Raw genomic sequence first — 12,789 nt, 5'->3', positions numbered from 1 at the left:
TTTGGTGCGCACTGTTTTTAGACTGCTGTTTAAGGCTCAGTATTATAAGCAATTATGAGAGTTGAAGCTGCAATTTAAGAGTCCCACATCCTGCTAACCCTAGTTCACCTAGCTGTACAGAGGTGAAGATGAAGGTTAAGGGAGGAAGGCTCTTTCACCTTTCTCCCTCATGCCCTTGGAAACAACCCATCATTAAAATAATAATAATACTACAAGTGCAAAGGAATTTCTTTGTTGACACAGGCCTTGCTAGCATAAGTACTGAAAGGAAACCCAAGGCAAACAAATCCACTCCAGTCTCTCCTGCCTTCCCATTAACAAGTCCAGGGATTTTGTTTGTATTTCACTTGTTGCTTGAGATCATCTCACATCCACAGGTATACAGGACTTCATACAAGCAAATGCTTCAGGAACAATTAACAATTTATGCTACTGCAAAAATATATCAACCAGCAGCAGCATTACTGAAATCCAGTAACAAATAAAGCTCTCAGACTGCATTTAAAAGACTACACTGTAGTTATTCTAAAGCAATTGCATGGAATTACACTCAAATTATGCAGCACTTCTCTAGTACTAATCTTGCATAGCTCTTAAGACAGTATTATCCAAGACGACATAAAACAGCAGACTCCAGAATGCTTATTTTCTTAAACTACTACAAATAAATAAGCAAGCACATCCAATGACTAACTGATCATTTTTGGCATCATGATTTAGATACATTTGGACTTTTCTGATGCTGGATGGAATTATCTTCATTGTCAGACAACAAAATAAAATGGAAAACAGCTGTTTGGTTTGATACGGTTCACTAGCAAACACTCTGGAAGTGAAGGTACAGTGAAGATGAAGGCACAGTCAATGAAAGGCTTCTGGGATGACCTTCAGTGACAATCTCTCCTCTTCCTAGTTATAAAACAATGTATTGGGTCTTTACTGACTTTTATTTCAAACAAACAAAGCCTACCACCAGGCAGTTCAAACCTTTGCTATCTCATGCAAAATACAAGTCTTTTTATAGCAGGAAGAAGGTCAGAGTACTATATAAAACCGAAGGTGAGAATGGGAAAAAAGACTTCCAGGTAAGCAATGATTTCCTGTTCATCTTTTGTGACACAAGTCAGACTATTAGCAGTCTGACAAAGCTAAATTGTCTGTGCTCCTGCAACTGAACAACATCAGAAGAGGGAAGAAAATGTGGTGGAAATTTTGGTGACCTTGTTGCCCTGAAGTCCACTGTTTACTTTTCCTAAGCTCTAACTGCGGCTACGTCATTTAAAGCAGAGTGATGTCCCTGTTTCTCTCCTTCACTAGCTCATTCTCTGCATGATTAACAGTACAGCACCAAACAAAAGCTGCATGTATATGGGAGATGGATTTTATCCTAGTTAACTTGTGTCCATCAGTGTAATTTCTAATATCTGGGTTAGTCCAGAAGAGCAGAGATCTCATTTCTGAACACTGTGAATATACAACCCTTAAATTAGGTTACCAAGGGAAAAAAAATAATAAAACAATCACACAGAGGCAGTTGCTGATTTATTAACACTATAGGAAGCTTTTTAATTTAAGAACCATTCCAAGATTTCACCCCCTTTACCATCCTAAGTATTTTTACAAGTACTGTCATATGACATTAAACTCTCTGCTATGAGATTACAAACAAGACAGCAGTTGTTTGATTATGCACAGCAAACATCTGTGGGTTTAAGAGGTATGTCAGGCTGCATGTATTCAATAAAACATAAATGACACTCTGAAAAGGTATTGAATAATTTACATCTGATCATAGATTTCATGAGTATTTTATACAACTCCTTCCCACAAACTTCAAAACAATCATCCAAGTTTGCTTTTAAAACCAATTAACTTTGCTCTCCAATGTGTACAATGCGAGCTGCACCGCATAATAAAATGGGAACTGACACTTGTACACTATGTAGCAAACTCCCACAGCACAAATTATTCACATCTCATACGCAACAATACTGTCACGAACAGGATTCGGGAATCCCCTACTTCCTAAGCTCTGTTTTCACAGTATTACCAAAGAAAAATTTCTGGAGAGAAATAATTGATGCACCTCCCAAACCCAGTAACATGTAGCATGCAAAGAAGAGAACGTGCAACATCTCTAAAATCCAAGTTTTGAACCTTAACTTGTTTGAATTTTTTGCATTTCTTAACACTGGGCCCCTAAATACAATTTATAAACTGAAGACCAATACCTTTGACATCTACTAGTATAAAGTAACTCCATTTGCAAGCAATTAAGTATAGAAAAATTTTTTTAAGTACCCAAAAGTTTTGCAGGTGTGTCACCTTTAAAGTAAGTAGCAATTTTTGCACAAATTGTGGTTATGAATGTAAACCACAAGAAAAAGGCAGCACAAACCCTCCCTAATGAGCTACCAACTATAGTCATCTATTTTTGGTGCTCCCTCATGGGTTTAGTGTCATGCCTAGTTTAATGGTATTCAAGAGTGGGGCTCCCCATCTTCTGTACTGCACTACTATGTCTTTCAGCAAATAAATTTAAGTTTCCTCTTGCCCTTCTGCCAGGGAAGTGAACAATCTTTCCCTTCTTCCTTTCCAGAGAATGAACCATCAGCTTACTCTGCTAAAAAGCTGAAGAAAACTCAACTTTCAATAGAGCTAAGGTCATAGCACTTTTTCTAACTGGTTTCATGAAAACATCTGCTAATCTAACCTAGACTGTGAAAAAACTCAAGGTCTGCCACTACCTTTCTGTTGTTTACTGCTCTAGATATATCTAAGAAGATCCTAATGAGAAGAAAGGCAGATGTCACTGGGCTTCCATTCATTAGCAAAACCCAGATAAACTGATCTATTCACTGCATTGCACTTTTCAAAACATGTTTCTCCCACTTAACTCTCTCTATATGAATTCAACCACAACATAGAAGTATCCTTTTGTTTTTAATTAAATAACAAGATTTATCCTTTTAAACTGGCAATGGTGCACTTATAACTAATCACAATCAAGAATAGCATTCCTGTCCTAGAACTTTTAAGGACAACAAAACCTGAGATGGGGCTGATTCACTGAGTATATTACAGGTTTTGCAGAGTTTTAGCACAAGTGACTATGCTATTTCTGTTCCTACTTTATGCCTCCTCTAAATGCCAGGTTACACTTATCTGTTCCCCATAATTTGCAGGAAATCTCTTAGAACAACAAAAAACTCTTAAAGCAAACAAAACCCTGTTCAAAGCTCTTTGTAAAAAGCTTACTGGTTGTTTCCCCGCACCCCCCCCCCCTGGCCCTTGCTTCAGTGCCTCAATTCTACTACAAGAGGATCTCTCCTCAGTAAAGCACATTATAGAGTAGTATTTTAAGACAAGGCAAGAAGACTTCATATGACTTAATTTTGACACCGAACAGATTTATACTCTTACTTCCATTCTTCTGGAGGGTGGGCTAGTTCAAATTTCTCTCTCACATTGGACACCCCCATGTCCAGGTGTAGCCAGTGAACTTCCTCAGACTGCAGATGACTGAGCCGTAACCCATAGCAGGCCACATTTTTCACTTTGTGACTGTCCACAATCTTCTGAATTATGCCCTAAAACAGAGAAACACAGACGCCTTACAAGCCGGAAATGCAACATACACGTGTTTTCAGTCCTACAGTAAGGCTTTAACACATAACCATGTCATACCACATTAAAAATTCTAAGCAACAGACACCATCTTTATTAAAAATACCAAACACATTTGAATTGAAGCTACTTTTTTCAGACAACCATTCACAGTTTCTGTAATTACAATCTCGTCATGACTTCACAAAACATCCATAAATGCGTCCATGCATCTTATCGTGAGCCACTAGTTCCTCTATGCAAAAAGAGTAACAAATGCTAAAATTAAAAAAAATCAATCTTATTTGTGGATCAAAAAAAGTAGTTGTTCAAAAAAACCCAGCCTTTAAAAGTCACTCTTAATCTACTGTCAGAAAATCGTCTTAGCCTTTCATCTCGTTTAGTGGCTCAGCAGCCAGGATATGGTAGGTCATGTCACAGGCCCTTGGCTTCCTTCCCCCTCTTCCTCCAACTCATTTTCTCCTGAGACCAAGCACAGACATATTGCAAAATGAGCAAAAGAATTATTTGGGAAGATTCTCCATCAAAACAAATTTCTACTTGTTTGTCCTGAGGTAAATTTCAGAGTCTTGCCCATGAAAGAAACCTTTAAACAGATCTGAACAGATTGTCACTTCCCTCCTGCATTAGCCATTAGAAAGGTCTAACACGGTAACTACATTTCAAATGTGTTAGTAGACCATGGATTAGCAACCTTTCAGGTGCGGTGTGCCAGGCTGTCCTGCTCTTATCCAGATTAGAAAGTCAACAGGAGATCAAAGCTGCTCCCTCACAACCTGGTAGAAGGCAAGGCTTGTCTCTCAGCAAGGCAGCAGATCCCTGCTGGCACAGAGTTGAGAGCTCAGCAGAAGCACTGACTATCACTGCTCCCAGATACTTCTTTCATGAATTCCTATCCCTTTGCTTCTGACGATGCCACTTCCCACTGACAATGCTGGTGTGTGTACACCTACACACACAGCTGCACAAGCTGCTGATTCTTGCTCAGAATTTCATGAAACATCTACACATAGCCAGTGCTAAGTACTACAGCAGACAGAGATGGGTTTCTGGACCAAGTTAGGCAAGCTTTTACATGGGATGACATTGTTTCCCAAAACTACTTATAACACAAAGAAATTGTTTTAAGATCCCAGTTCTGCAAATTAAGCAAGCAAAAAGCTAACTGTAAAAGTAGAACTAAGGAAGTACTAAATCTGAACAGAGGGGGAAGATGACAGATGTAGGAGTGGAATCATGCTTTTGGTGAGGTGATGGTGAACTGTTAGATCAGCTCACACATCTTCCCAAATGGCAACCTTTAAATAATCCTCCAGAAGCACAAAACATACGGTGAAATACAAAATATTTTTTCAAGTCTACAAGAAAGAACAGGCTGTGTTCAGTAAGTTCATGAAGTCTGAATCAGAAGATGTTTGATCAAGCCCAACACCCTGTCTCCAACAGCAGCAGTAGGAGCATCTTCAGAAACATCATTCTTTCCAGTACCAGTAATGCCTCCCAACATCCATGTACTTTTTCATGCCCAGAAGCTGGATGTCCACTGACAAGTGGATGACAAGCCTTGCACTTGAAGGAAGATGGATGCAAACGGCTAAACACGCAGGATGCTTGCAGAGGACTATATAATGTAGGAAAGAGACTTCAAAACACCTAGGTGAAATTAAGTTTTCAAGTGCACTACGAGCTGGCAGCACTACACAGACTAGCTAGCAACAGCTAAGTCCTAGCAGCCAGAAGGTGCCCAAGATGCTGGGACAAATGTCTGATGCCAGTGAAAGTAACTTCCTTTGTAGGTACATAGGTTAAAAAAAAATAAAGAAGCAACAATAGTGGTCACAGATGGATGCCAGGCAGAGGCAACACCAAACAAAGAAATGACACCAGGGAAGCACATATGACACTTCCCTTCGGCGGGCTCCCAGCCTCTATTTTTATCCGAGTGGATTTCCTGAGCCAAGCATTGTTTCTGCCATTCATCAACCTTCAGGGTAGCTGTTCCAGTTACTCATCCTGTCTCCTTTTAAAGCAGTTAACTTCTTGCAACCCTCCCCCAGCAAGTTCCAAAGAGCTATTACCAGGTCAGTGAGCTGTTTTAAATCTGAATTGACCAGAGCATACAAAAATTGGTTAAGTTTGTTTCTTGCCTATATTTAAAGGGTCTTTGTATCAAATACTGTCAAGGAGAACAGTTGTCTGTATCCCAGGAAACACTTCACAACCACCAAGTACTCTCACCATTGACTGAGGCACATTTAACCTCCTCTTCACCCAAAAGACAAGCTCTGCTTAGTCATTGAAGCCTGAGACTTTGGCAGGAATGGTCTCCTCTGTAGGGAACAGTGCCAGCTTTTCTATATGCATGCAAGCAGAAAAGGTTCATTCATTTCCATCTGCGCATAACAGAGTTTGATTTTGGAAACTCACCCCTTCCCCCATCTCTGATGCTGTCAGTTGATAAAAGAAATAAGGATGTACATGTTTTTTAACAATAGTTATGCCTGCTGTGGTAAGAAAGGGCTTTGATAAGAAAAAATAAAAATCCAGTCATAATTGTTTATGACAATGACCCAACAGAAACACTGATGCCTAAGGCTCAGCTGAAACCATCAGTATTTACTCAGGAAAGAATCAAGCTGGACATCTCAGAACTCAGACTTTCAGTATGAGATTTCAAGAAGACTGAAGAAGTCAGCTGTTTTAGCAAGTTACATTTTTAAGCTTCCATCCCCCCCCCCCTTTTGTTTTACATCAATCGATTATGAGCATATCACAGAACTAAAAGTAAATCATAATTAACAATAAGCAATAACAACTTTATTACCATTATTATAATTTTGAAAGTAAATGTATTTTCTAAACTACCTGAGAAACATACCCCATCCTTTCTGGCCAGGGAGTTACTATCACCCCAAGAAAATAATTAACAACAATTAGTATGCAATGCAACTTGAGAAAGTCAACTCCAGTCAAAAGCAAACATTAAGGAGATGGCAGCACTGGTGCAAAGGAGGTCAAGTGCAGGTGTTTGAAAATACATTCTAAACACTTGTGTATGCCCAGAAAGGAAAAAGTGGTATGTGTGAAAGGAACAGGTCTAGCGGCTTCTCTTTCTTGTTTAGGAATACCCCAGACCTCATATTCCAGATGCTAACAAACCACAGCCAGAATCAAAGGAAAAAAAGAGAGAAGGAAATGTGATCATTAAGACACTCAAAATGGTTGGCCTGCAGGGGAAGCCTCTCAAGTAAAACATCTATTTGCTTGTTTACTTTTTTTCATTAATAAACCAGAGAAGCTGGAATTGAAAACATTTAGAGCCACATCTGCAATCAAGATAAACCAGCACCATGCCAGTGTGGTTCATACAGCAGCACCAGCTGCTGCTGGGGAAGCACAGCACATAAACACTGGAGTAGGCTCCCACGCAGCAAGACAGGCTTTGTTTTATCTGGCTGCTATTTCCAACCAGGACAAGATTTATCTCCGAGACCTGCACTGGCACCGCAACCATAATCAGGTCAGTGTATTTAACTCTGAGTGGGTAGTAAACAACATGTGGAGTCTTGTTGGGTTCTGGACAGCTTCCACAGACCAAGTGGAGATGCATCAAACACCACCACCATCATCACTACAGGATGTGTGATGGCTTCTTTGTCTGCTATGGTAACAATTTCAGGAGCCTGGTCAGAAGCATGCCTGATGTCCCTAATGGTAATGTTCAGAATGCTTAATCAGAAGTTTACAGACAAACAATTTAACTGCTTAACGACTGCACAGCAGCAACTAAAACATCCTGTGTCTTAACCAGAAACACAGCCAAAGAAATCTGAAATCTCTCTAGACTCTACTACAACCAACCTTTAACTCAGGAAGCTCCTGAGATGCATGCTTGAGTTGAAAAAAAACACAAAAAACAACCAACACAGCAGGTAAGGAACAAAGCAAGCTTCAATCTGAATTACAGGTTTATGACCTCAAGTTAATCGCAGCCAGAAATGCCCAAAAGAAAACTGGACTCCAACAGAAACCTGCTCCAGAAGGAGCCTTCACTTTGTGGGCACACAGGCTATCTGCATGAATATAATTTCTGTGAGGAGCTTTCCCCTGTCTGTTGTCACTCTTATAAACACCCTGTAACTCTTAAGGAACTCACACAATCATCTGACAGTTGAATGCTGCTTGCTGTAATCTTGTTGACCTTAATTTGGTTTCCAGAGCTAACATCTACACTGCTAACATAAAACAGGCTAGTACAGTTGAACTAAACAGAATGGCTGCCTTAGAAGAATTTCCTGTCAACAACAGGTAAGAGGTCACCTTGATTTCTCTCCTTTTAACCCATAAGGAAGGCTTTAAAAAGCCTTTTCAATAGCTAGAGAACTGGATACATTAATTTTCTCTCACTTCCTAAAGAGCCCACAGATATTCAACACAGCTAATTTGAAAAACAGATTAATTTTGTCCTAAATTAGCAGAGTATGTCCAAAAATAGGTTTTACAGCACAGTATATTTAGGAGGTTGTTGAAAACTCAAGACAGACCTAACAGACACAGGATACTGTAGGCTCTCACAGTCTGTATCAATAATACTTGGTGTTTCTGCAAATGAGTGAAAATTAATTGCTTACTTGCAAATTAAGAAAGCTGATGTTCCAGTATGAATAAATTGAAGTTGGAATAATGTACTCCCAGGGTGACTACAAACCTAATTTCCCTATTTAGTAGGAAGGAGAAAATATCTTGCACTAGAGGAAGCCGTTAAGTAGCACCTCTGACATTGGGACATGGTGTTCATGTTTTACAAGTATTCCAAATACACCAAATGCTATTTATATATCAAATATGGTAACTCTTGATGAGATAGTTATATAAAGGTCTTAAATGAAGAGTTGGACAAAAGCAAGCTATAAAAGAAAACTCTATGTCCCCACAAAACCAATGTAAGTTTGCCCTCTGATGACACTATGTCTGACATTCACAGAGAAAAGCCTCACACCCCTCTTTCACATTATTGTGCTCCCTCGTCTCTCCTGCACCGATCCAGCAAACACATTTGTACATCACATAATGAACTCATCTGGGGAACTGGTCCAGCTGAAGAAAAACTCTGCCACTGTAGCCCAGTAACAGGTATGTACTGGAAACTGTAGCCTGAAAACACTTTATTCTGGTGCCTACAATTTCGCCATCAGGACTAGAGACAACATCAACTCAAGCAACACATCCACGTAAGTGCCTCAGCATCTTTCGCACTTCATCCAAAGTACCTCTCCACACCCACGCCTAATTCCACAGGGAACCTCCAAAGCACACACTGACAGTGCTGACAAAGAGCCAGGACAGCTGCGCTTTCCTGTCTCGGCTGAATCAGCACTCTTATGGTCCTACTGCACACTGCTTGAGCTTCCTAAATAAACCTAACAGTATTTTAAATGCTGACAACAAGTTTAGTTTTCCAGAAGCTTAACATACAGAAAGCACAGTCCCCTATCCTCAGCTGCACTGGCAGAGTTTAGGAACTTCCTTGGATCAGGCTCTCTATAGCTAAACTCTCATGGGGGATGCATTCCTAACTTGAAGTGGTGGTGCTGATCTCTGCCTTGTGACCAGCAATAGGACACAAGAAGATAGAAGAAAGCTGTGCTCTGGGAAGTTCAGCTCAAACATTAGGAAAAGATTCTTCACTGAGAGGGTAGTCAGTGACTGGAACAGGCTCCCCACAGAAGTGGTCGTAGCACCACACCTGAGCATCTGGATTATGCTCTTAATTATATAGTTTAGTTCCAGGAGGAATGGGGAGTTGGATCTGATGATCCTTATGGGTCCCTTCCATCTTTAGGTATTCTAGGATTCCATGGCTCGAAGCCATTTGCAGATCTAGATGTTTTCAGGAAAAGGTCCAAGGGCTATTTAAACTGTTATTAAAATGTTATTTTGTATGAGTGCCTCATCCAAGAGTATTTTGCATAAGTAAAGCTGGCATGCTGAAGCCCAAGGGTATTTTTGTCACCTTTTTTTTTGTCTGATTATCACAGTCCTCTACACCTTTTTTCCCCCCCTGCTTACAGTTGCAGCACTCCAATTTTTGAGTTTTTTTTGCATGTTCTCGTAAGAGAGGCACACAGTAACTTACAACACAACTATGCATTATCACCTGCTGCAATGTATACAAGCATGCAGTGAATAAAAGGAAGGGGGGGGAAAAAGGTATATGGTACCTATTTTCTTTGTTTTGTATTAGATCAGGAGTGATTTTATACATTTCTATATGCACCCAGCTGATGCTAGAAATCAGTTCACTCAGCTCCTCCTATATATCCAGGTTTCACTGCCTCAAAGCATGTATTACTGTATATGTGTAGAAGTCACATTAGGGTATGTAACCATTGCTGTAGACTTCCAAGAAGTCTTGTATAATCCCTGAAATATTTACCTGGCTTGGTTTGGATTCCTGCAAGTGCTCACAGACTCTTTCCACAGGAGTCTCTCTGATCAACCTGATACTCCTGTACTATGTTTTCATAGGAATTCATTTTAAAAGAGAAACCCACTAGATTAAAAAAAATAAATTAATAAAATCCACACACCACAACATTTCCTGTATAATAAATAAGGCAAGCAATAGCCTTCTTGAGAAGTGTTTGGAAAGCAGGAATGCTGCAGTGGATGATGAAGGAGACTCATAAATAAGGCTCTAACATCCCATTCTCTGTTGGTGCAGTAGCACTGCAGTACCAGCATAAACAGACTTTTCTTCCCCCAGTTTTCTCAATTGTGTCAATCTGCAAGATGATGCAGCTCTAACAAGATTGCAAAATTGACCTGGATTAAAAGCAGCACTAGAACAACCATTCCTTTTAACTTGGACTGAGTCTGCCAAACACTCAACACCTAAGCCAGCACAGCTAAGATGGTTGCATGCAAAAAACTAAACAGCAATAAGGAAGTTGTCATGACTCACAGAAGAAACACTTGTCTGACTTATATCTATCATCTGAACTGTAGAGCTTTGCATTACAGTTCTTGCCATTTTGCCACCACAAAATGGAACTCCAATCAAATACTCCTGTACTACTGGGTGTAAGTACAGCAACACGAGATGGATTGAATGGAAGAGGCAAACAGGAAGAAGGCAGCAACAAATAGTAACACAGTAATGCAGTTTAATAAACTGCTCTAGTGACATGTCAGCTGAACACACTTCAGCCCCCTCCTCCTCCGAAATTCAAATTAGGGAACTGACTGGAATACACCATCTTCCAACTCTGCACCCATATCTCCTACCTGTGAAAAATAAGAAACTGCAGGGCATAAAGAAGTTAATGAATTCATCTGGTCTTTTTCTATGATGCAGGATTAGGATAGCCAAGACACGCCCCTTGACTTCAATTATCAATCACATCTTCTGAAAATAGAAAGTTGATTTACTTGTAACTGCTGAAGATGCAATGGCAGCATTTGCAAAACCAGGACACAAAGGGCACTTGAGACCAAAAGAAATTCCACCTCAGCAACACCCACCTACTTGTGTGCCACACCTGAGGCTGTGAACAAGGCAGAGCATGCCCTGCATCCTCTCCAACCCCAAAGCCTGGAAATCCCTCTTTGTGAACATGCACGTAGACAACATTTCCAAACTAAGTCATACCAAGATAAATAGGGAAGATAAACAACCTTTCTTCCTCTGGCAAATACATGACTATCTATACATGTTCAGTAGCAGACTACTGTTTGCACAATCATTCATAAAAGCTCCCCCCTCCATTTTTTTTTTTAAATGAAGCATGTCTTTAGCATATCATCACAGAAAAAAAGGGGTAAAAGGGAGCATGCCAGTTCTTTGAAATCCAAGAAAGAATTCCCAAGAGCTGAAAACCTGCCCTTGAATCCATTGCAGAGTACAGACTCGTCCCTCAGAGTACACAGCTCTTTGAGAGACTAAATCCTTTCAGAATAAGCCAAGGTCCAGCGGCAGAGGTTCTCCCCAAAGCCTAGCCTATGTACAGCCACACCAGTGTCTTGGTTGAAGATATTTCTAGCCAAAGAGCAAGGAAACAGTACCTTTAGTCTCTTAAATCAGTGAATTTCTCACTGGAGTTCAACAATGAGTTTTTTATTGAAAAGGGCTTCCCCTTATGATCAAGGATTTGTCTATGAAGTACACAGCTAAAACACAGTCTCTACCCTTCAGAAGTCTTTGGTTTGCTTGGTTTTAAAGGGAAAAGGGCTTTTCCTCACTTCTTTGACTGTCAAGCACATACTTTCAATTGACCAAGGCAAATGAATTGTTAGAAATGAAAGATGTTAGAAATCACAGATCAGGAAAGAAAATTCTACTCTTACTTTCCCTTGGTATTAGCACACTCCTCTGCTTTACCAGTAGAAAAACCTTTATTTGGCTCTTATGAAGACTTCAGACGAAGTCTGACTTTCTTTGAATGCTGGAAAGGTTCCTCGGCGATCATCCCAGAAGCTGTGCTAACCAAGGAGTAGTCCTGAAAAACCCTTTTTTTCCCCCCCCTTTTAATTGCAGAGCTGTCTCAAAGACATTCACCTCTGAATATTCTTACAGAGCTTATTGGAAATAAGCCCAGAGGCCAAACCCAGCACCAGCCTCCTCAGTCTGTAATTCAGAAGAAATGGAAGTTCTATTGCAGACCATCTCCTCCACAAAAGGAAGGGGGCGGTGTGTGGGGTGGTAAAATTAAGGCATAAAACCCTTAAAGGCTATTTTAATCTTAAATTATTCAGCTTGGTCGAGCAGCAGTCATGCCAAAGGAATGTAGGCTTGTGCTCCAACAAGGGTTTACTATTTCTAAAATAAATGTCAGGACATGGCAATACATCAGTGCTAGACCTTTACTACTCAGTACCTGCACATTTAACAATCATTGTCCCAGTTCAACAAAATTAAAGAACCACATTTGTCCAAAAGAAGGAAGTTGAAGAGAAACCCATCTCATCCTTCTTTTACAGGAAAGGAGAACAATATAAAAATCCCATTAGTTGTTTTCTTGGGGAAAAAAAATCCAATTAAATGTACATATAAGAAAACTAAAAATGTAGGCAAGTCTCAAGAAACTGCTACTTGCCTGTTCTTTTCATCCTGCTTCCATAAAAAATGTCACATTTATGCTTAAAACAGTGATAACACAAATT

General features: G+C 40.0%; 1 protein-coding gene across 10 annotated transcripts in view; it reads right to left on the bottom strand.

The window, feature by feature from the left end:
- The window catches only part of PTK2 (protein tyrosine kinase 2), a 195,015-nt gene that overhangs the window by 101,278 nt on the left and 80,948 nt on the right, over positions 1-12,789 (bottom strand). For all 10 annotated transcript variants that reach the window (XM_054167180.1, XM_054167181.1, XM_054167182.1 and 7 more), the window contains one exon: positions 3,424-3,590. In XM_054167180.1, coding sequence (XP_054023155.1) covers positions 3,424-3,590 — 167 coding nt within the window. The remainder of the gene's footprint in view (positions 1-3,423; positions 3,591-12,789) is intronic.

The sequence above is a fragment of the Dryobates pubescens genome, chromosome 14, assembly GCF_014839835.1.
Source record: "Dryobates pubescens isolate bDryPub1 chromosome 14, bDryPub1.pri, whole genome shotgun sequence".
Classification (NCBI taxonomy): Eukaryota; Metazoa; Chordata; class Aves; order Piciformes; family Picidae; genus Dryobates; species Dryobates pubescens.
This window is presented reverse-complemented; position numbering and strand designations above follow the sequence as displayed.